Source organism: Struthio camelus, chromosome 12 (assembly GCF_040807025.1).
Source record: "Struthio camelus isolate bStrCam1 chromosome 12, bStrCam1.hap1, whole genome shotgun sequence".
Taxonomy (NCBI): domain Eukaryota; kingdom Metazoa; phylum Chordata; class Aves; order Struthioniformes; family Struthionidae; genus Struthio; species Struthio camelus.
In genome coordinates this window covers 1,327,862-1,352,117 of record NC_090953.1, presented here as the reverse complement: position 1 = coordinate 1,352,117, position 24,256 = coordinate 1,327,862, and the positions used below count along the sequence as shown (strand labels likewise).

Genomic DNA, 24,256 nt, shown 5'->3' with positions numbered 1-24,256 from the left:
ATGAGAGAAATATTGATTGCTGTAATGTACACAGAAATAGAAAGTGTCATGAATGTTCCAATGAATGTGCATCTGCACATGGACACCCCCTCATAATATATGATGGTTCTGGAAATGTTTGCGTGGCCTCATCCTGCTAAGGAGCTGAAATGCTACCATGTGACTTAGAAAACCAATCTTATAGTGTGAGTCAGGCAAAAATAAACTATGAGTAGTGAGTAGGCTGAAGTATGTTCACACAGGTCATTTTAAAGTATATTCTAGGAACTAATTAACAGAATTAAATATCTCTTTATAAAGTAACCACAAGCAGTAGAACAAACAAAGAAATTACTTAATACATAATTTGTCATTCACATAGTATGTCTCCCGGCTCAGCCCTTTTTATGGTAGTGTTTGGAGAATTACGTAGTTAATGTTCGTAAGGTATATTAAAAAGGAACAATATAATGTAAATGCTAGGGATTAGTATTATTTGTAAAGAAGCAGAAGAAATTGTTTGCTTACAAAAGGCATTAGCCTAGCATCCCAAGAGGGGTGTGAGATGGTCCAGTGACCCACTGGCCTGCAGTCCATAAACTGTGAATGGGAAGTGAACCTCAGCTGTAAGTTGCTTTAAGGCTTCTCTCCTCAGTCTTAAAGTAGCAGTGACTTTTTATCGGACACATACTAACCTAGTGTAAACTGTACCAAAAACATACTATCTGTCTTGCATAATTATTATGGAAAGTGATATGTATCCCTGAGGTATTGCTTCATTACAGTGAATTAATCACATACCACTTGGAATCATGCCAGGTATTACAGGGTGTAAACAAAGAACACATTACTGTCTTGTGAAAGCATAGAGCTGTAGGGTACATAAATATATTACATTTATACATGATGGTAATACCTTGTGTTTCAAGCCCGATGTTGCTTTATTGAAAGCATTTTGCAATGTTAACTCGTAATGCAAAGATGGTCTGTCCCGAAATTCCTGCTTATGACCACTTCAGGTGTTGGAGTTCATCACACTAGCGCGCTTCTAGAGCCCAGTTCCTCTATTATCATCGTTTTGTACAGCACCTGCTCTAGTACTTATCACCAGTGCAACATGGAGTAATTACACCTTGTTTCACACCCTTGGCCTGCCTTTTGACATCTCTGTTTTTATGACCAGGCTTGGAGTTTCTTAGAACATAGTTATAAGACTTTGAACTCTTCCTGTCAATGATTTTAAAATAAAATATAGTCTTAAGAGCTGGATTCTGCTCTCTCTTGCACTAGTTTTTCAGTGTAATTTCATCTTCTCTGAAGTTTGTTATTACTCTTGTTATAGACTATTGTGAGTGAGGGTAAGAAAGGCAGGAGTTACAGGCATTAGTACAGTTTACTAAAATGGACTATGACATAAAGATGCAAAAAGGTTCATCAAGTGTGTTTTATACAGCGCGAAATACACCTCCTCACTGACTGCAAATCCCACTGAGTGCTACTGCATTCTCTACACAGCCCAGAATCTCCCTGTGATGCACTGTGGCCTCTCAAAGATAATAGACAAAGCCAAACTTGAGTAAGCATAGGATGCCTCAGCCTGCTCCAGGCAGCCAGACAGGGGTAAGGCTGCTCTGAATCAACTGACTCTATATAAAGAACAGAGTTGTATTATGGCACATAATGCACTTTAGAAACATTGCTAATGACAGCATTCTCTCATAACTGAGTAACTGTCTGCTTGCAATAAACCTGCAGACTCCAGCTCAGAAACTCTCTGTCCTTGGGATGAAGCTGCCCTTTCAAAGAACTTCCCATCAGGCGAATGCAAGCATTTTCAAATAGCTGTTTGTATCTGAGATACAGTTTGGAGGCTCTGGAGTCCTGGGTGACTCCATAACAAAGTGTTGCAGCTGAGCCAGGGGTCAGGGAGCTCATAATTAACCAAAGAAAGTTTTAAGATTTCATTTCCTGCTAAAGGAAAGATGCCAATAACACATCCTCTCTTTGTTGCATTGAGGGACGATGCTCCTTGTCCTAGTACTCATTTTCCTTGATTTGAGTTCCTGCCATAATCAAGTGCTCCTACAGATTCCTCTTCCTCTTCCCTAGAGGTTTTCTGAGGTTTGACCATAGGAAGTCTGTAACTCTGTGGTTCAAAATGGTGTTGCTTAGATAGTGCAAAAGGCAAGAAGCAACTGACTTCATCTTAGGAGGATATCCTTATGAAAATGCTTCCGTTTGTACAACAGTTACTCAAAAGACTGGTACTGCGCTGTGGTCAAAGCTAGTACTTTGGAATGACTCCCTGGACGCTCCAGAACTTCTTCATTAAGGTCAAAGAGAGGTGACTTTAGCACAGAGGAGAAAAAACCGTGCGTGATTGCGTATTTGTGATATGTTCTGGTTCTGTTTCTCTGGAGAAGGCATTTCTCTATCTCAACTCCTCCTCACAGTCCCTGAACTCCTCGGTGTCAGACATCCTTCCAGTTCATCACACGTCTGCAGTTTGTGATTGGGATCTCTCTAGCTTTTTGCTTTCTTAAACTTTAGTCCGTGCTGGATTGTTCTCCTTTCTCTGGGAGTTCAGAGCTCAAAACATCAGTGAAAACATTTTTTTTCTGGGAAGTTTTGCCAACCTATCCCATTCCTGATTTTATCATTGTGAGTCTGTTTGGTACAGATGGCTTCATGGTTACAACTCTTTCTCTGTCTGCTAGAAAGGTGTGTTTCGGCTCGTGAATGAAGATTATTTCATTGAACCACTAGCTGCAAATTTTCGCGAGGATGGCACAGCTCAGCCCCACAGGATATATAAACGCCATGCTCCAGAGCCCGACAGAGGGGGACTGGTGATGGAAACCAGGGGAGTGCAAGACAGAAAGGAGCCAGCTGCATGGAAAACTTGTGGAGTTCAAGGTATTTTCTTCTTTTTCTTGCGTTTTGTAATGAGCCTGTAGCAGCTGGGTCCCAGAATTCATCATTTTAGTTCTGTAAGTTTGAATTATACCGTAAAAAGATAAATCACGGAATCACAGAAAGGTTGAGGTTGGACGGGACCTCTGGAGAACGTCTAGTCCAACCCCCCTGCCCGAGCAGGGTCACCTAGAGCACGTTACCCAGGCTTGTGTCCAGATGGCTTTTGAATATCTCCAGGGAAGGAGACTCCACCACCTCTCTGGGCAACCTGTTCCAATGCTCAGTCACCCTCACGGTCAAGAAGTTTTTCCTCATGTTCAGACAGAACTTCCTGTGTTTCAGTTTGTGCCTGTTGCCTCTTGTCCTGTTGCTGGGCACCGCTGAGAAGAGTCTGGCCCCATCCTCTTGACACCCTCCCTTCAGATACTTATATGAAGATGCACCAATCCTATGAGGTGCTAAGTCCCCTAAGTTCCCTCAGCAGACATGTTAGTCTTAAAGCCCAGCATTCATCTCTCATGTTAAGCTTCCAGTATGCAACTTTTGTCCATGAATGACACTGCACTTAGTTTGAGTTTTGCAAGTCACTATGCTGAAGATCCCATTTGCCATGTAGGCTGGTAGAAGGAAAACCCTCAAACCACTAAAAGGCATAATTGAACCATAAGCTTTGAGTGGGGAAACCATGAATTTTATGGAGTCCTGCTAAGCAGTGATATTTTATTTGGAAGGTGTGCTGGCATGACAGTGATCAGCAGCACTGTGGATCCCTCTGGTAGATGTATATCTGAACAGCCTGAAGCTCCTCACTGTGAGACAACCAATTTCCAGAAGTGTATGCCCACAAGTATTTCCGCAAGCATTTTTATTGTGGGAAGGCTGAGCACTGTTTCAAATGGCTAGTGAGGAAAATTTGTTTGCTTAGCACCAACCAGCGATTTTGCAGCATTCATGACTGGATTGCACAAGTCACAGAAGTTATTTCAGAGCCCAGGCTTTTTTTCTCCTGCTAGTTTTTCTGCATTTGCTTATGTTTCTTGCATATATGACTCCACTTCACTGCATGCTGGACCTCAGGCCTCTCGCTCTTGTGTTTTCCTCCTGGCCCTGTTGCAAGCCTTCTTTGATGGGGAGACTGAGTATTTGTTTTCATTTCCTTGCAAACATTAGTCGTGACCTGCCAGGAGATGAGGCTTTCAGAGTAAAATCTTGACTCCCGTGAACTGAACACCAGAATTCCCATTTACTCCAGTGGATCCAAGTTTTCCCCTTGACCCATCTGACCGGTAGTATTAATGTAATGCAAACTAAGCATTTTCTGTGTCCATAAGCACCTTATATGTAATAGTATCTAGGAACTAATTTCTGCATTTTCAACCATTTCTGCAAAGACATCTTTCCCTTCTGCTTTGCGGGTAGAGAAGAAAAATAGCAATTTTTTTCAGTGGGCTCACCTTTCCCACAGGACATTTATTCTGGGTCTCTGCAGGGCGGTGGTCCCCTTGCTTTCTTCCTGGGAAGAGGGTGAACCTGGCAGAAAATAACTGTCCCAGAAAATGCAAGCAGTGGTGGCTCAGATGGACAGTGTTGTTTTCTGAGTGTAGGCCTGGGAGGAATTGCAGCTATCCCCAGGAAGGTTTTGAATTTATTAGATGCTGCATTACACAAAGGCAGGAGCGCAGGCTGGGTTTCTGGTGCTTCGGAGGGAGACTACACCAGCCTCAGAGAAGGGAGTTCAAAGCTTTTTCTGTTACAAAATCCTGAGGCTTGTCACAAAAACGTTGCCACTGTCCTTGGTGAAGAAGAACAAATCAGTGCTTAGGGCAACCTAACTGGTGGAGTGTGAACCCACGTCTGAGGAGAGCTGGTACAGCTGCATTGAAGTCTGTGTTGCCATTGTGATGTTGCAGCAGTTTTTCCTCGGCCTAGCTGGATGAAATTTGTATGTCTGCTCGCTGCGAACTTGCCTCCCAGACGTAATGTGGAGGTGCACTCCTTAGGCAGAACTCCCAGAGGCAAGAGAGGAAGCAAAGGTACATTCTACCTAGCGATCTGGAACAGATTTTAACCATGAGTTCATAGCTTATTTGGAAAGCTGGTGCGTTATCCAGACATCTTCTCAGCAGTTACTGCCCCAGGAGACATCTGGTCCTGATGCTGCAGGACCAGATGTCATCCCTGCAGAGCGCAGTCAGGTAGATGTGGGTGAGGGGTGCCTGCAGTTTTCAGTGCAAAGTGATGAAGCTGCAGATCTGTGTCCAATGGGCGGCAGTCCAAAATTGTTCCTGGATAGATATGATCACAATGCAGGTTTCAAGGAGTGAAATTGTAAAGACTGGATGGAGGATGATGGGGTTTTTTATTGTTTAAAGGCAGAGAGAGCATGCTGGTTACTTCTCATCTGTCTAGAGCAGATTGTTTGGAAAAACTTCCAAATCCTGCTGTAAAGATTTCAAGTAATTCACCACATCCCTGCTGAAGTCTTCCAGTACTTAGCAACTCACTAGGTGCTTTAATTCTAGTCTGAATTTGTGAAGCTATGCCTTCCAGCTGGTGCAACTTGTTTTGCTTATCTCTTAGAGCTCTCTGCTTTCAGAAACCCTTTCTTCTGTTATCAGGTCGTCTTTAGGCATTCTTCTGTTAATCTAAATGAATTGAACTTCTTTAGACTATGATAATAATCATAATGGTTCCTTCTAGACTTTGAAGTCTATTAATTATAGATGAATTTTGCTGGGTATAATATAGCCAGTTTGTAATGCATGCGAATCTGTACTGGAATGCAGATCGGTAGATGTGATGTATACACCCTGAAAAGGAAACCAGGAAGTCTGTAGGATTTGTATTATTTCAGGTCTTTCATTTTGTATTGACACGTTGTTGCTTTTCTTTGCAAAACACCACACAGCCAGATGGCATTAGACTGACCTTGGTATTTATTTCTGTCAATACCCTATGCTGCATAGTGTGAGCCTATATGTACAGCTGAGTAAGTGTTTAAGAGGGATCTCAAAGCAAAAATGCCATACAAACCCTCTGAGGTATCCAGGGAACCTTCTGCCCCCTTACTCTCCAAAGTATCTTGACATCCTGAATGAAAGCTTAGCAGTAACGGACACAACGAAAACAAGCTCCAAGGAAGTTGTTTTGATTAAACTGTCACACTGGTATTAGCAATTCATCAAATTATCTAGATACTTAGGATTTTTCAGGCTGGTGGATAAAACACTCTTTCACAGTTAAAAGTACAGTATAGTCCATAAAATGTAAAAGTCCATTGTTAACGAAGTAATGCTGAACCCTTAGAAACCGGTCATAAAAGCAATTCCCACTGTGTGTGATGTGGTTTGTAAAGCCTTTACTCAGCTTGGGACTGACCCTGACCTTGATCTTGAAGCAGCGTCATAGGAAAAGTCTCTGCATGAGAATTCCCAGTTGCTCATTTGTGTTAGGAATGTCCACGCTCTCGTCCAGCATCATGTGTCTTTTCAGCTTGATGAATGTTCCTGTTGTTTCTCCTCGGATACAACTCCCGGTGACAAGCAATAAGGGGATCCAGAGTGGAACTGGAATTTAGTCTCCATGTGGTCTAGGAAATCTCTGTGCAGTCCTGCATGTTTCAGTCCTGCTCAAGACACTTCATGGTCTTTGGCATTTGGCTCAAGATATCATTCTAGTTTTGGGGCGTGGAATTTATTGTGCTGGGGAACTGTCTTTCCCTGGTAAAATCTAGGTATGTGATTATAATCATAAATGTTGAGCCACTGGTGCTATTTCTCGGCGGTGCATGTTCAAGTGTCCCTGCATGGTTGCCTGTAAATTCATGTATCAATACAAACTGTAAGTGTTCTTCACTTAAGATTCCTATGTCTAATGGAGTCTTCATGTTCCTCACGGAATGTTTCAAACCCTGTTCCAATCAAAGAACTTACACCAAATACTTAGTTGCTTTTTTTTTTTTTTTTTTCCTATCATGCTAATACTGCTGTGCAATAGAATGAGGTCAGAGCTTTTACCTCACAGTGATCTTCTGGAACACACAGTACAACAAAATAAGTGCAGGTTATGGTTCTAGGTGTGGGGCTCCTGATTAACTCCAAAAGATTCTTTCCTTTACTTCAAAAAAGGAAAAAAAAAAAAGCCCCCTGATGATATTTTACCAATTTTGCAGACATTTTACCAAAAAAAAATGCCTTTTTCCTCCCCTTTGATCTTTCAGAATCTCAAAAAAGCCTGGAGAGGTCTGAGAAGCGGAGGGAAAGATGGGAACAGAAACAGCAGAGAAAGAGAAGAATAAAGCAACGCTCCATCAGCAAAGAGAAGTGGGTGGAAACACTGGTGGTAGCAGACACCAAGATGGTAGAATACCATGGGAGTGAGAATATAGAAAAGTACGTGCTGACCGTAATGAACATGGTGAGTCCTGGCTTTCTCAACTGCACAACCCGCCAATGGCCCTGGAGTCATAGCTGTAAGACGTAAAGGCCACCGGGCTTTCCAGGACTTGTCCATGGTGTGACCTCAGTAAGTCTCTCACCAAACAGGCTCTTCATGCCCGCACTTCTGCTTTTTTGCGTTGCTCAGGGCTCTTTCTCCTCTGGGAGAACGTGCCATGGGGGGTAAGCCAGTGGCCCATTGTGCTGTGTAAGTGGGAGCAGCTCTTAGCCTGCAGCCATTCCACCTTTCCCACTGGGTTTAGGGGACCATTCTTTTCTCCTTCTCGCAAAAGGGGATGCTTAGTGTGGCCTCCTGGGGAGATACCCCAAGGGCAGTGCTATTCCTTCCAGACCTGAAGTTTCAGAGAAGGGAAATGACAGATGCTGCCCTCACCCAGGGCTCCCACTGTGCTTGCTGTGCTGCTCTTGGTGGGGGAGAGCAGGGGCCCTGCGTGTATGCTCTGTGCCCTGCACGGCATCATGATGGCTGCTTTCCCAGCCAGGTGTGCAGGCAGCATACGCAGGGAAATGCAGCTGAAGCTGCAGGCACCCTGAAACCTGTGCATGAGGCCACCCACAGCCCTCTGCTTGATAAGAGAAACCTCCTCACAAGTGAAAAGCCTCGCAGGGATGTGAAAGCATTGGCTCAGACTCCCTTGTCCTCAAAACTGGCAGTGCCAGCCAGAGGCACACGCAGAAGGAGCGCTTCAGGGGAGCTACCATCATGTTTCTCATCTTAATCTTGAGATGCTGCCCTGCAGCCAGCCAAATGCCCGGGAGCTGATACCAGCCAGCCCATGATGAAGGGAGCAGTAGTCTGGTTAGCAGGAGATAAATGGTTCGCTTTCCTAGGAATGTGCCACTGCGAATAGTTAAGGGAAGGAGTCAAGCACAGCACCAGATTATAGCTGAGCTGTATTTCTGGCCCCAAAACATGGGAGCATTTGGTGACTAAGGCTATAGGCAGGCTTTAAAAGCTAATTACGACAATTGGATTCATATTCCGTAATAGCTCATGCTGCTGCTTAAACTCTAGGTTCCCTGGAGACGTTCATTGGAAACTGCGTGGTCTATGTAACAAACTAGCACTTCGCATCCTGAGTACCACAGTTAGTTTTGCTTGTGTAAAACGTGAAGTGGACATGGTGGTCTTCACTGAAAATCTATGGAATATTTGTTAGCACCATAAAACCACCAGATAAGCTAGCATGATTTGGTGTAATTTGTTTACTCTTCTGCTGCTGTGGTTAGTACCTGTTTGCATTTCAGAAAAGGGCTTTGGCCGATGGCCAGAAAAGAAGGTAGGATTGGGCGGAGGACCTCAAGGTAGCATCCCTGGATTTCTCCTAGTTGGTGAATGCACTGACAGAGAGCAGGCTTCCTTTGAGATGTCAAGCTCATCCATTATGGAGTGAAAGCAGAGGTGTCCTTCAGGCATTTCTGGTTAAATTTCAATGTGCTACAGAGATTATATCAATTTCAAATGGAGATATCATTGCACTACAAATATTTCGGTCCAAAGCTGCATCTGGTCTTGTCTTTCATTTTTGGGAATTCCCAGGGATGTTGTCAACAACTTCCAGTAGCTTCCCTTTGAGCTCACATTCCCTCAAGAAGGTACTTATCAGGAGTACTGTCGCAGAGCAGTGACTTTCTTTTCAGCTTTATGTATTTGGCTTTTGCGTTTTGCAGGTGGCAGGTTTGTTCCATCATGCCAGTATTGGAAACCCCATCAACATTGCTGTAGTGCGACTCATCCTGCTAGAAGATGAGGAGGTAAGAAGTAAACAACATGACTCACATTTCCACCCTGGCTGCCAGACTCTGGATAAATGGAGAGCTGGCCTTGAAAGCCTATAAGCGCTCTTTTGTGCTGTTGGCATGCCCTGGATGAACTTGCATAAGATGAAGGCAGACTGCTGTGCCTCAATTCCTGGTCTTCTGCCTGGGCTGCATCCCAGTTAGAGATAAGGGGATTCCATGGTCAGAGGAGCTGTGGACTCTGATTCTTAGAATAACTAGTCACTTATTCGTTAATTTGTGACAGTTTCACATCAGAATATCTTCCTTCCCATCCTGCAACCTATGGGATGTTACCCAATGCCACTGGTGCTGCTATTTTGGTTTTGGCAGCATGCCTTCAAACTTAGGGGAGGAGTAGCCCCCATGTCAGCAGTCAGGCTGAGGGTGAGAGTGTATCCAGCGGATGCTGAGCGGCTCTGCTTCTGCTGCTCAGAGCTCAGCAAGTCCCGCAGGAATATCACAGCTAGTAGCATTGGCTAAGGGCTGTGAAATGCTGGTTGTTTGTGCTTCCCAGCTGCAGTGATCATTCTCAGGGAGCCTGAAGCTGCTCAGCTGTTCAGTATGGCTCCCCAGCTGCATCCTTCTCTGAAGCACATCAGTCAGGATGGAATATTTTCCCGTGGTGTTTCTTAACCGCCTGTATTAGATGATCTAATGTTTCAGTTGAATCACAGATGAAAAAAAAGTAGAAAAGAACTGGATTCCCACCCAACTTATAAATGTGGAGCAATTCCATCTGGTTGGCAGTTACTTCTGATTTTACTCTGATGTATCGGAAATCAGACCCCTCTCCCCTGCATCCTAAAAACCAAACAAATCCAGCAGCAATATGACAGCAGACTTTTAATCATGTTGGCAGGAGGATCTGAAAATCTCCCACCATGCAGATAACACCTTGAAAAGTTTTTGCAAATGGCAGAAAAGTATCAACATTAAAGGAGATTCCCATCCATTGCATCATGATGTCGCAGTCCTACTCACAAGGTATTGTGCCCATGGGCTAATTCTATGCTTTCAGCTGCTACTTTACCCATTAGAAATTGCTCTAATAGCTGGAGGAACATGGACACATGGGCAGCCAGATGAACATCTTAGTGGGATCTGTCTCAATCTCACTCCCAGTGTGTGAGCCCTGTGTCAGATGCCCACACATGTGGTAAGCCATACCACATGAAATTTGAAGATTGCCTGGCCTTAAAGGCTGGAACTGGTCTCAAACTTCAGGTTTAAATCAGGAGACAGCTTCCAGTTGGGGTTTCCAAACCAGGTTTTCATCATGGCCCTATTGCCAAGCCCCAGCATGGCTTGATCCTCCCAGGGGATTTACATGGGGATGAACTCTCCTATTTTCCTTGTAGACTAATGCAAGGATTTGCAAAGCAGTCTCAGAGAAGGCCCCTAACCTCCCATGAAGCTTAGTGAAATTCATTCCTCTGGCCAAGTTTATATACCTTGCAGTCAAAACATACAGTTTGATGGTTTCAGCCTGCAGCAGCTTGGTTGTTGGCAATATCGTGTTTGTTTGTGCACTGACTCACAGCCCACAACAGTTTTATCTTCTTTAGGAGATCTGCTTTGTAGCTGAAATAAGATCCTCAAGGTCTTGTATTTCAATGAAGTTATTCTTCCTGGGTGGCTGGAGCTTCTCTGCCTTAGACCACAGCACCCCTGGGATGTAATTCCCCAAGAAATGCAGTAACTGCTTGATTATTACCAGCATCAGCTTTAGTTATACAATGGAATAAATGTAGCCAGGCTGGCTTGCATTTCCCATTAATCAGGCTTTTTAATATGCTGGGGATACTAAGAGAGTAAAGGGGAAAGAAAAAGTCATAAATCCTTCTGCTGTGGAAAGCCATTTGGATGTCTCCATTCTTGCTTCTGTTTGGCGAGCGTCAATGTGTCTTCATCTGCAGGCTCATGTCCTGCAGCTCCCTGGAACACCTTCTCCGTCCCAGGGACAAATGTCTGGTCAGATACACTTGCCCCCAGGACAGACGCATTAGGACCACAGAAGGGTTTACGCCGCAGATAGCCAGTGTGCTGCTGGCGAGTTCTACTTGCCTGGCTTCACACAAACCTCACGTGGCCTTGGTGTTGGAGCTCTCCCTTCCCATTGAGAGCTGACTCCACTCAGATCTCTCTAGCCCTGCCCGCACTCGTTTTCATGTTTTGCTTTGAAACTTGCTGTTTTTAAACAACCTCTTTGCCCTCTGTGAGCGTATGTGTTTGTTTGTTGTTTCCAAACGTCAAAGGAAAGACATCTGTGCAGCAATGAACAGACCTTGTGAGACTCTGGGTCTGTCTCACGTGGCAGGAATGTGTCAGCCCCACCGAAGCTGTAATATAAATGAGGACACAGGCCTTCCCCTGGCATTCACCGTGGCCCATGAGCTCGGACACAGGTACCACCGATTTCCTAGTCTCTTCTCTGACCTCTATCCTTTGCACTGTTTAGTCAAGGGTTGAAAAGGTACAAGCAGAAGCTGGAAGTTCCTCACTTAGGCAAAACTTTCTCAGAGTCCAGAGGAATCTACCCTGAGAATTTCATTTCAGAGAATTAAGTTTTTGATTGCCGTAGGCTCACTGAAAAGCATGTATTCCAAGGAAACCTAGACTAATTACGTTTGTAGACTATTTTCTGTGTTGCTGAAGTTAAGGATTTTGGAGAATAGGGTTGTTCAGTAAGAACATTAGAATTCAGTCTGTGTATAGAATCAGTGATGGGATTTTACTTGTCCTAATTTCTACTCTATGTTTAAGACCATTAAACTCTGAAAAGGTCACTTGATCATCATAGTTCATAATCAGTATCTTCATATGATAAAACTATATACTCAGTAAGCTTAATTAGATCAGTCTTGTTCAGTATTCTCATTACTTTTTTATTGGCCGAGTTTTCGGTAGGAAAGCTGAAATAAAAGTCTTGCATAAAATATGTACCTTGGCAAAAGAACATGTAATGACTTATTCATTAAATTATATTAAATTTCAGATTCATTAATCTATTCAGTTAAATGCTTGCTCTATATATTCTCTGCATTAAGCACAGTCCATTGGCTTTGTCACTTCAAGTCGCCTTCTGTGTCTCCCTTGGGTATGAACAATACCATGGGGATGCTTATCTCCTCAGACAATACTTGTTGCTCATTACTTCAGTTACATTTTTAGTTAATGCTTTTGAGATACTTAGAGGTGAACCATACGTCCAACGGTAAGCAGCCTGGACAGTTGTGCTAAATCTCATCCATTAATTTAAGTAACATCCCTTAATGGCCCGCTTTGTGATTACTGTCCTCTCCATGATTGATTGCCTTTCAAATCAGCTGTCCCTAGAGTTTTTCCACATAGACTTGCTTATTGATGGTAAGGGAGTAATAAACGTATTTCTTTTCTGAGCACCTGCAGTTTAGTGGATGCAAATAGCAGCAATAATAAGGGAAATACTAGGCTTGGAACCTACACGTGTCTAGAAACACATCATGATACATGTAAATGAAAAAGGAGCTAATCATGACACTCCATGTTTCAGGCTGTGACTACCACAGAGTTTACTTGTGCTCTGGTGAATGCAGAGAAGATACATGGCAAATATTTGTTTGTAAAGAATAAAGCACAGGCCAAAGAGCCTTGCACTGAATTCTCTAGGCTATATTTTACCCACACCTGCACTGAATTTGGGCCTGTTCAAGTGGAAATACTCTTGGTTTACTCCAGTGTAAGGAAAAGGAGAAGCAAACTTTTAGGGATGTGGGTAGTGGGAGCTGTTCTTCTCCTTGTTCTTGGTATTATGGGACATAGGGAATGCACACATCCCTGAACGCAGCTGAGTTACCACTGCTTACCAAGTTACCTGCCATTTGCCACTGTTAGCTATAGTAGTTAATGAAGTTGTGTGCTTTTGGCACATTCTAATTACAAGGTAAAACAATTTCATGTGAGCCAGTGCAAGGAGCACATAGACAGGCAGTTCCAGTAGCTCAGCTTGTTTGCTAGTGCAGTGCTACTACACTTAATGGCCCTGAGATGTGCCGGAGGAAAACTCCCGCTTCTCTCAGCTGCCATCATCTCCCTATGTTCATTGCTCAGCAGCATTTCCTATTGCCAAAGCACGGAGACACTGCACCTTCCGCGCGGTGAGAAGCAATCTCTATTTCAGTCAGGAGGGCAGGAAGGAGGTGCAGAAAGGAGGATTCACCCAGGCTCGCAGAGCTGAGATTAGCCCCTAGGTGCCCAGCTCCTGTCCACTAAAGCATGGCCCTGGGTTGACAAAGTTCACGGCACTGTCTCTGGTTTCGTTAAGATTTCCCAAACTGCCAAATGCCCTTGTGTTTGTTAATCCACAAGTCCCCCAAGAAGCTCTGAATGTTTGCAATGTCAGATGTGATGTATGATATTCTGCTAGAAAGCAGAGAACCTGCATGGTTGTGGCAGGCCTGCGGCTCACCTCTCCTTTGTGGGACTGTGCTCTTACACAGTTTTGGGATTCAGCATGATGGAAGCAGCAATGACTGTGAGCCAGTTGGGAAAAGACCTTTCATCATGTCTCCACAGCTCCTGTACGATACGTCCCCACTCACCTGGTCCCGCTGCAGCAAGGAGTACATCACACGATTCCTTGAGTAAGTCCCTCACTTTCTCTTCTCTTTCTTTTGTGTGGGTGCTCAACCTCCACACGTGCGGATTGAGGTGGACTTTGGGGTCTGTAGTCAGCAAAGTGACTCGTCTTACCCAGAAGTCAGCCCCAGAGGATTTGGGGGTATTTTTAACCGGCTTAGTTGCCTAGATCCTTGTTAAAAAGAAGGAGTATTTGTATCCAAAAGCAAAGCAAACGTTTGTGTGGTGGCACACTAGCTTATTGCTTTTGATTTGGACAAATAAAGGCAGAGCAGTTTTCTTTATTGACTTAGCAGTCTGGGTTCCCAAAGTGTAGTTATCTCAGCAGCAAAACACTGGAATCAGGTCTGTTCCTCTGTGCTCCTGTGTCAGTCAGTGGCAGGACTGGAGCCACGTTTCATTTGTACCAGCATGACTGAGGGGAGTCCAGCTAGAAGCATGTTGACACATCCGAGCTGTCAAGCAGAAGGAGCCATTTTTGATCGCAAAAATGATTTATACAGTTTACTGAACCAGAGGGAGGTCTTTCAGAGGTGAAAACAGATGACATGGGCCCGTCTGTCCCAGCCCAGCCAGAGCTGCCACCCTGAATTGCCAGGAGGTTGGTGGGTGCAGTGCCAGGGAGCCGGGATGGCCACCCCGCGTTGCCAGGAGGTCAGTGAATGCAGCTCCAGGGAACGGGGGCTGCTATGGTCTGTGTGCACAACGCGTGTGTGTCAGGGCCAGGCTTCAGATACCTCTGCGGTGCGATCTCCGTGCTTGTCTTCCCATGGCATTCACAGCACCTTGTAAATATGAGTGTGTGTGTGGTTGCCGGGGGGGGGAAAGGGAGTGACTTTGACATTCATTTATTGTCCCAAGATATTTTTGCTCCCTGCTGAGATTTGGTGTGTGTCATTGCAGGGCCTGATCTCACTTTACGCTCAGCTTGGTAGAGAGACACTGCTCAGGGCAAGCTAACAATGTTTGCCTATAGGCAGGAGGCATCACATGATGAAATTAAACTGAGCCAAATTCTTTCATACATTTGTTTATTTTTAGCGCCCTGTGGCTGATTTTTCAGCCTGTTGTTATTAAGTTCTTAAGAACATGGCCCAGAGATTTACATTTGTTAGCCAGTATCTTGCGCTGGAGGTGCATTTTTCTTCCTTGCTACAGGAATATTAGAAAACAATGAGAGCATCTGCAAGAAACAGCACTGGGGAAAGCTCTAGCTCTGTGCTGATGTGTTAGCAAGGGCCCAGGGAGTTAGATGATAGGAACTTTGGCTGGATGCTGACCCCCCGTTTCTAAATCCCAGTCATATCAATCCCAGCCAAAAGCATATGGGCTTGTCCCCCAGGTAGGGTGAATTATTGTTGATTTATGGTCTTCAGTGGAATGGTACTTTTCTTGAATCCACAGAATACTTGGCCCTCTATTTTTAACCTTCACTTTTAGCCTAAGAATTTCCTGCTTGCCATAACCTTGAGCTGCTCTTAATTGCAGCAGGGAAGAAGCAGACCATCTGGATGCTTTTCCAGTTGTGCTTTTGTCTGTCTTTACTCTCCTCCCAGAGGGGGCAGCTCTTCCTTCGAGAGCAGAGAACAGTTCAGCAGGCCTCTTTCAATGTCTGTGACATCCCTGAAGCAAAGGAGAGGCCTGTTGTGAGCACAGACATGAGTATATTATAATACGATGTTGGCAGGAAAACGGGAAGGAATAAGCCAAAAATTGAGACCCTGCTGACCTGGGGTTGCTAGATGTGCTTGGAACAGACCTCGTGTTAAATAAAGTGCGCTTTCAGATGATGATGATGATTATTTTACAAAAGAGAGAGAATGCTGCTGAATGTTTAAGCATCTGAAAACAATTCACGTCTTTGACAGCGCTGCATGTCCGGTGCAGGAGGCTCCTTGCTGGGGTCTGGCCCGGGCTGAGTGCCATGACCGTTTTGTGAGACAGTGGGTCAGGGTCCTCTCTGACACCCAGGAGAGCTGGAGAGGTCACCTCCCCATGTCCTCTGTCCCCCCCGAGAAATAGCATCATGAGCTCCTCCTTTTCAAGCTAATGAAGGGTCCTGGAGCAGGCCAGATCGTGCAGTAAGTGACAGGTAATGGTGATGTGCTCATGGTTGAGTGACAGCTCTGCATCTCCCAGCTCTGGAGACAGACAGCTGATCTACTCTGTGTCACGCTAGCACTTTCTGCACAAGCCCCTTTTTGACATTTGGTGATTTTTTTCCCTCTAATCCTTGGAGAAATTGGAAGATGCTATAAAGTTTCTTTGCTCACACCTCCAACAAGAAGTGAGCTCTTTGCCAGCTGAGCTAGTAGAAGAACATTTTAAAATGGGTTCGCTATCTAATGCATGCTCTGCCTGGGCCCATAGGTACGCTATGGGGTGGGGAACAGTCCTTTGATCTCAGCAGCAGCCTTCCCGTAGCTGCAGACTGTCACATCTCCCCTCAGTCTTTTCTTCTCTAGCTCAAACAACCAATTTTTAGTCTTTCCTCACAGTGACGAAGGCCTTCTTCCGCTGTCCTCCTGTGGGCTCTTCTAGTCAGGCGCCACATTTCTTTAACCTGGATGTGGGTGATGTTTACTTGCGTTAGCAGCACTACGCTGCTGCCCCCTGCTCAGCCAGACTAACTCCCAGAGCCCTTCCTCCTGCACTGCTCTTCCGCCACTTATTCTAGGTCCTCTATTTGCGCAGCTGATTTTTCCCAAGTTTGAATCCTGCATTTGTTTTTATTAAATTCAGCCCTGGCTTTTTGGACCGTTATTCCCATTCTCCAAGAGCTTTTGGAATTTTAATCCTACTCTCAAATGTGCTTGCAGATCCTCCCAGAGCGTACTGTCCTATGGGGATTTAATCATCATACCATCTAGTCTATCATCCAGCTCATTAATGAACAAACTGAATTAGGCAGATGCAGGACAGACCCCTGTGAAATCTTAGCGCAGAGAGTGTAGTTTCCTGTATATCCCTTCAAAGGCAGAACAAAAATCATGCCAATTTTTGCTGGCTCAGCCAGGCTTTTTGTGCAAAACATGGAGGCCAATTGAAGATACCTGTAGTACTGCTGTAAAATGTTTAGTGAAGAAATAGATTTTGAACATACTACTGGCAAAGTCAATATTAACTCTAAATCATCCTCTCATGCTGGGACAGCATACTGGGTGCATGGGACTGCAGACCTCTCCCATAACCTGAGGAAAGACAGAAAGTGCCCTGAGCAGATCAAAGGGCAGGAAAGATTGACTGGGGGTTTTGAAGCAGTATGTGGAGGCCCCATATGCTTTTAGACTGAGTAGACAGTTGGTGAACTAGTCCAGAGGAGCACTAGTATCATGGATGAAGTCAATGCAGGAGTCCAATGCTTAAGCCTTGACTGTCCCCAGCAAAGATACTATTCTTTGCAAGTTCATATAAAATATTCTTCTAAAATGTTTTCCACCAGCCGGTAAAGAAAATATCTGTAGAGGTGCAATGCAGTGACTTTGCTGTACTCCTGAAACAGCTTACAGCTTGAGACTGGACCATAATACTGCATTCGGTTGCTTAATCTGCACTTAATTAACGCCAGTTCGGTCTTAACATCATCCACAAAAAACTGTCCTTCTCCAGTAGGATGCGAGAGACGATGGTGGAGCTATCAGTAGACTTGGTAGAGGCTGGAAGGAAGCAATGAATAGCAAGACACTGGGCTAGTGAAAACAATTTTTTTCCAGTGGGGAAGCTGCTTGTGGAAAATATATGGATGGTATTTTAAATAGCTGTGTTACCTGTGGGCTGGCTAAGCTGCTTGAAGCGTACAGCAGGGACCTCCCTGGGGCAGGATGTGAAAGGTGGAAAGAGGTGCATGCTGGCATCGTGCCCTGGTGTCGCTGGCACCCTGCAGCGTGGGAGTCCCCAATACTCCAGGCGCTTGTGCCAGCCCAGCTGCCACCCACTTCTGAACCGAGCTGTTGAAACCCATATGTGGTTCCAGCTTTGGTTAAAAAGGAATCTTATTTCAAGTTAATTTAGACCTGTTCCTAATCCCAGCAAATGAAAGTAATCTAATCTGCTCAGAAACCCACACTGGAAACTTTGTGTTGCTGAAAACAAGTTTGTTTAAATCAACACGGTAAGTTAAGCTAGTGACAATTTCTTATGTGTTTGTGAAGTATCAGAGCAAACCCACTTGCAACAGTGAAAGCAGGCCAGGAACATCCAGGGACTCGCTGCTCTCAAGTAACCTGGCAGCATGCCTTCGGCCTTCTTGACAGTGCTTTGGGCTTAGTTTTAGCATGTCTTTTCTAAAGATGTACTGCCCAGCACAGTTTGAACACCGTTTGTAGCTGCAAATATGATGGTGAGTGAGGTTTGTTGCTGACAGTCTATTTTATTTTTATTAGCAGGACATTGACACTAGTGTTGGAGTATCCACTGGGACATTTCTGGGGTCAGCGTGATGTATGAACGCAAGGACAACATCTGTTTTTCAGCAGTGAAATGTTTGTTCAAATGAAACCCTTCACCTTGAATGATGAAACTGAGGTTCTGACTCCAGAATGGGGACTTAGCTGGTGACCTGATTGCAAAGCTAGAAGTCAAGGGCTTATTCCCACACAAAGTGACGTTTCTGACTTTTCTTTGGGGAACAGCTGGACACTTTGTGTGGGGCAGCAGGGTTCTCTGTGCTCGCTCTCGGACTGAAGCTTGGTGGGCTGCAAGGGAGCGGTGGGAAGGAGGCTGGTCCTGCCGGAGGGGAAAGGTTTCAGTTTTGTAAGAACTCCCGTGGGACATTCTGTGCTCCTGTGGTGACCGGACTATACATCTCCAGTTAGGATCTCCACTTTCATTGCATGTCTGCTTGACCCATGAGCTTCAGCCATCTGCAGCCATGCCCTAGGCTGCAGAGGGTTATATGGTCCCCGTGGTAGTAGCGCAGGCAGAACTGCCTTGCTACCAAACCACGACATAACAATATTGGGTGTATTGTTCCATACATCTCCTTTGAGGGAGGCATTGGTGTTGCCTTGTGTGTTGCCCCTTGGAGAACCTGGGGCCCCTGGGCACACAGAGGGCAAGGTTGACAAATTGAACCCTCTCCTTTCTTTTTGTACCCTCCAGTTTGAGCTGAACTGCCTGTGCATAAGATGATTAAAAAGTTAAAATACTCTTCAGGAAGAAACTGCTAGTGTTTCTGGTGAATGCAAAGTGCTCTGTTCTACAAGCCTTTGCTTTCATGGAGATATCTTGCTGATAGCTTCTGCCCTTTCCGATAGCTTTTGCTGTGTCTGATGTCTGCCCGTTAGCAAAAATGAGCAGCGTGGGTCCAGGCTTAAAGTCATTTATAGGTAGAAACGGGAGCAGAAGTGGATACTCAGGAAAGAGCAGCGCTGCTATGCACACACAGCCCAGAGCTTTGCAGGAGGACGCAGTGCTGCTGTAACCAGTGAGCACTGGAAAAACGCCCTCTTCTTGGGCTCACAGCTGAGCTCCTTAGAACTTAGCCATTTATTTGGGGATTTTGTATAAATAGCTTTTCCACAGACCTCCAAGGAGTTTCACCCAAGTCTGTTGAGTCTACAGTGTGGCTGGAAAGCCTGTGAGAACGGATACTCCTGTGGGATGGGCGCTTTCACAGTGCTCCCATGAGAGTATTGCACAGTTTCCTTTGTCAGCCAGAAAGTGGGAGTAAGCAAATTGCTGAGAGCAGTAGTGAAGACTTTGTTTGAATTGAGCAAAGATTTTAAAAGAGAGTTGTCAGGATTTTCAGTCAAGCGTGTCACCTGGCCCAAGTAGGGTTTATTTTTCTAGTCTTGTTGAGTTAGCAAGTAATGTTCAATGCAATTAAGACATTGGTCTTGTGGGCTGGGGGATGTGAAATATGCAAGGGAGAGAGTCTCTGCTGCCAGGCATCTTCCCAGGAGCCGCACAGAGAAGCCCCTGCTGCTTTCAGGCACCTTCAGCTTCCCCTTAACTTGCACTGCTCCAAGGACAGGGAAAGTGTTCTGAGAGCAGAGCACCTGAGCTCCCACCTAGAAGAAGCAGATAACAGTACATACACATCCTCATGTTGGAGCAGGTCTTGAGATTATTGAAGAGCCAGAGTCTTATCAGAACGAACAAGTAACAGCTTATGGTAATGAGACAGTAACAAGTCATTTGCTTCCCCTGCTAGCAACTGCTGAAGCACTGTGTGAAATAGCATCTTCACTGGCTTGCTGGGGCTGAAGGCGATGCGTGCTCTGTCTTCTCTCTTGCAGCCGGGGCTGGGGGCTGTGTCTGGACGACCCACCTGCCCGAGAAGTGCTGGACTACCCCTTGGTGCCCCCGGGCGTTCTCTACGACGTTGGTCACCAGTGCCGGCTGCAGTACGGTGGCTACTCCACCTTCTGTGACGACATGGATGTAAGCCAGGGCTTTTCCCCTGTTTTCTCAATGTAACACAGAATCTGGTGCCTTGGAGGGTGGTCTGGGTGGTGAGGGTCTTTCCACAGGGCAGTATTCTCCCTGGTAACAAGGGGATGAGGCAAAGTGGTTGACTGTGGACAAAAGACCATTGTTCTCTCAGTTAAGTCCAGGGAGAGAGGTTTGTTTGCAGAGCCCTCTCTGCTCCCAACACGCCCCATCCAGCAGTCATTAACTCCCTCCTGGCAGTTAACAGAGGGGTCACTGGAGAGTGGAGAGGAAGGTAAGGGGGCTGAATAGAGAAATGGAGAGAGGCAGATGGGACAAGGAGAGGAGCAGGGAATGGGAGTTCGGCTCTTTGCTGATTCATTGGTCTGGGGCCCCACTGATGCATGAATGTGTTTGGCAAAGTTAAATTTGTACTGGTGCGCTGGACTGTGCAGTAAGAGTGTCCTACGCAAACATGTTTTCTGCAGAGTGTCTGCAATACGCTGTGGTGCACAGTGGGGAACACATGCCATTCCAAGCTGGATGCTGCTGTTGATGGTACAACATGCGGAGACAACAAGGTAATTAGAAACAGTCATATTTACAGTTGCAGTGATTCCTTTTCCTGCCCACGAGGGAGGATCTTTGTCTGATGGGCATAAAACCTGAAGTTTTGCAGACTCCTGTGCAAGAAGGATGGACTTATCTTGCTGTCTTAGCTCTGGCCAACCTCCCATTGCTTTCAGGGAGAGATGCACTTCAGTGAAGCTGACTGACCTTAAAAAAGTGAAACCTGCAGTTTGTTAACACTGCATAAAAGTGCAAGTCCTATTCTGCTCTCTGACAGGTTTCTGTGGCAGACGTTCGTCTCTGGGGTCTGATTTCCGTGGAGAGCTGAGGCCTGTGTAGAGGCCTCTGTTCCCCAGTTTCATTGCTCAGGTAGTGCAAACCAAGCACAGGAGCCCTGTGGGCGCCTGATGGAGCTCAGTGTGCACCGCTGCAGGTGCGCGCCAGGTGCCGAGGAGGAAAGCTGCCTCTCTGGGAGCTGCGATGTGCAGCCAACTCCTGGCCACTGTGGTAACCCTTTTATGGGATAGTGCTGGCTCCTGTACTGGAGCAGCTGTGTGACAGAGCCAACATGCATTTCTCTTCCAAAACAGTAGCTTCCTGTCCAAGGTAGGATAAAACTATATAGTCATAAAAATATCTGTACCCTTCTTTCCTTTACAGTTTAAGTGTCACCTCCCAGTGACTTGGCCCTAGAGCACTGGGGATTACACCATGGTTAAACAGCCAATCCCTGCAAAACCTCCCACGTTACCCATTCTCCATGGTTATGCCACGTTGGCTCTTCCCTTCTGGAATGAAGTCAGACTGCAAATCTCCTTGCTGAGAGACCTCAGTGGAGGTTTGGGTTACTTAGGAGTGTTCCCTTATGCAAATCTTCAATTAGCCCAACATCCCTGAATTTCCCATTACTTGGAGCTGCACTTGGCTCTGGCAGAACTTAGCTGACCTTCAAGCATCTTGGTGTGAATGAAGCATGGATATTCAGAGCAGGAGTGCTGGGCTTTAGTGCTCCTTGAGGTGCGGGTCTACAGATCAGTGTCAGTCAGTGTATGATGATCTATCGTTAAACCTTGGTTTCCCTTCTTCTGGCTGGTCTCTTTACAGTGGTGCTTCAATGGAGAGTGTGTGCAAGTGGGTTACCGTCCTGATGCTATTGATGGCAGCTGGGGATCCTGGAGTTCCTGGTCTGCCTGTTCACGGACCTGCGGGGCTGGCGTGCAGAACGCGGAAAGACAGTGCAACAACCCCACGTAAGTTAATGCTCCCCCTCCCCAGATATACAAGCCATTCATTTGGCTTCTCCACTAAAGCTGCATTTAGGGAGAGGAACTCAATACTTTCTTATCACCTGCTAAAGTCTGCCACCATCATTTGACCAGTTTGGTCCTAACCCATTTTTGCATTACACAGCAAAACTGTACAGATGAGGGGTGTCATTATTCAGTTATCTTTTAGAACAATGTTCTTTTGAAACACCACAGGCAATTCATTTCACGGGGTTATCCAGCCATCTGGGCAGTAGAAAGCCTGTGGAAGTATAGAGTTTTCTGTGTCTGCTTTCACATGTAAGTTGCTCCTGCTACATGCAGACAGAAAGGATTTGGAATATGATTCAAACAAAGAGCAAAGACTCAATGCTTGTAGATGTAAAACACATTCAGTGTCTTTTAGTGCAAAGAAAAAGAAAAAGGAAAGGAGAGGAGAGGAGAGGAGAAGAGAGGAGAGGAAAGGAAAGGAAAGGAAAGGAAAGGAAAGGAAAGGAAAGGAAAGGAAAAGAAAAGAAAAGAAAAGAAAAGAAAAGAAAAGAAAAGAAAAGAAAAGAAAAGAAAAATAAATGTTCTTTGATCCTGATTCAGAATCATTTTGAAAAATTCCATTGCTGTTTATCACCCCTTTGCTTTCCACAAGCAACTTCTGTACAAGTTATAATGACCTGGGGTACGAAGGGGGAAGTTCTCTCCTATCAGGCTTCACTGATGCAGCTGCCAAATCTGGCATAGGAAAGGTGGCTCTGTAGTGAAAGTATCTAAATAACTGACTGTGAAGTAGCATTGTTTATGTGGTAATTCTAGGCTGGCACATCTGCTCCCCAGATGTCTCATTTCTTGCCCAATCACTGTTGTATTGGATTAGAAGCAAATCCCTGTGGATTGCCCAGGTGTCAGAGAGAGATCTGTGATAGGAGAGAGAAAAGGGGGGTTGTGAACAAGGTGAGAAAATGAGCTGAAGGCATCTGAGCTGTGACATGCCACTAGTTTGTAATGGAATTTCCATTAAATTAAATACCGTGGTGTCAAGCGAGTGCAGCTTAAAAGACTCCGGCATGCTCAAGACACAAGGCAGAAAGGCTCCAGTGCCAGGGGGAAAGCAGGCTCTGGAAGGTGGCAGGCAGCTGCTGCCAGCCTCTTGCGGTGCCATTTTCACAGCAGTTCGTTCTTCCAGTCCTGCTCCTTACCACCATTCCCACTTGCCGACCTGATGACGCAGCCGAATCCTCTGGGTGTCAGTGCTTTGCTCACCAGTATTTTCTTGCTGGATGTTTTAGACACCCATGCGAGTTCTCCCGGGATCCCTGAGAGTAATTGATTACGAAGCCAAGAGGTGCTTTATGGCCCTTACTGAATTTTCCAGTGGCAGCCAGGTTTCAATGGCTTAAAGAGATTTGAAAATTCAAAAAGAAGGATCTCTAGTAAGCCCAGATGTGTTGTCTGCCTAACTTCTTTCTTGGGTACATTGTTTTTAACACAGGCTATTGAACTGTTTAAAAAAGTGGTATGTAATCTCACTCCTAGGTCAAGAGCTAGGTTTATGTTTGACATGAGTTTTGTGACAGAAGTGCAATTGTAGTTTATAGAGTGTTTTAAACACAGCTGCAGGCATGTAGAAGAGCAAACACTGTAAAAGCAGCAGAATTTCCCCCAGGGAGTTGTTTGTTTTGGCCACTGTAGGTAAATCTTCAGCTTTGCCTTTTGGATTAAGTGAACAAATGTATCCATTGGGTAATCCTTGCTCCTTTAGGTATTTCCTAAAGACAGGTTATGCAAATATAACCATAAAATAATAATTAATTTTATTTTCTTCACCATAGTGTGCCGAGATTTAACTGATCAGGGAAAATGTAATTTTCATAAGGTCAGGGGGATGTGGGCCACAGAAAGTGCTGTGATCAAATGAACCTGGCAAAATGGCAAGCATCAAGAAACAGTGGCATTATTTTCATAGTCTGTTGGCATCTGAGAAAAACCTATCACTCCTTTTTAAAGTGCCTCTTACTTTAAAAATACTGGAAGGAATTATACTTTCACAAGTATCCCGGTAAGTGAGAATTTGTAGTCTCATACATACAGAGTGTTTTTGACTGTTTCTATCGTTTAGAAATCATGAACATGGAAAATCAAAAACCGTAAGAAATACGTTTCTTCTAAATAGATAGATGTCTTGTGAGATTTCTCTGCTCTGGACACTTGTTCATGTTTGACCTGTGCTTCAGTGCTCCAAGCCTCATCAGGTTGAGTTACTGTGTTGAAGCAGAGACCATCCATCGTGGAAAGCACAGCTGGATG

At 45.2% G+C, this 24,256-nt stretch overlaps 1 protein-coding gene across 2 annotated transcripts in view; it reads left to right on the top strand.

Annotated features, from left to right (window-relative positions):
• Positions 1-24,256, top strand: part of ADAMTS7 (ADAM metallopeptidase with thrombospondin type 1 motif 7) — a 106,743-nt gene that overhangs the window by 5,020 nt on the left and 77,467 nt on the right. For both annotated transcript variants that reach the window (XM_068958066.1, XM_068958065.1), the window contains exons 3-11: positions 2,697-2,895; positions 7,115-7,311; positions 9,024-9,107; positions 9,994-10,118; positions 11,390-11,539; positions 13,613-13,756; positions 19,991-20,135; positions 20,612-20,704; positions 21,798-21,943. In XM_068958066.1, the coding sequence (XP_068814167.1) occupies positions 2,697-2,895; positions 7,115-7,311; positions 9,024-9,107; positions 9,994-10,118; positions 11,390-11,539; positions 13,613-13,756; positions 19,991-20,135; positions 20,612-20,704; positions 21,798-21,943 (1,283 nt within the window). The remainder of the gene's footprint in view (positions 1-2,696; positions 2,896-7,114; positions 7,312-9,023; positions 9,108-9,993; positions 10,119-11,389; positions 11,540-13,612; positions 13,757-19,990; positions 20,136-20,611; positions 20,705-21,797; positions 21,944-24,256) is intronic.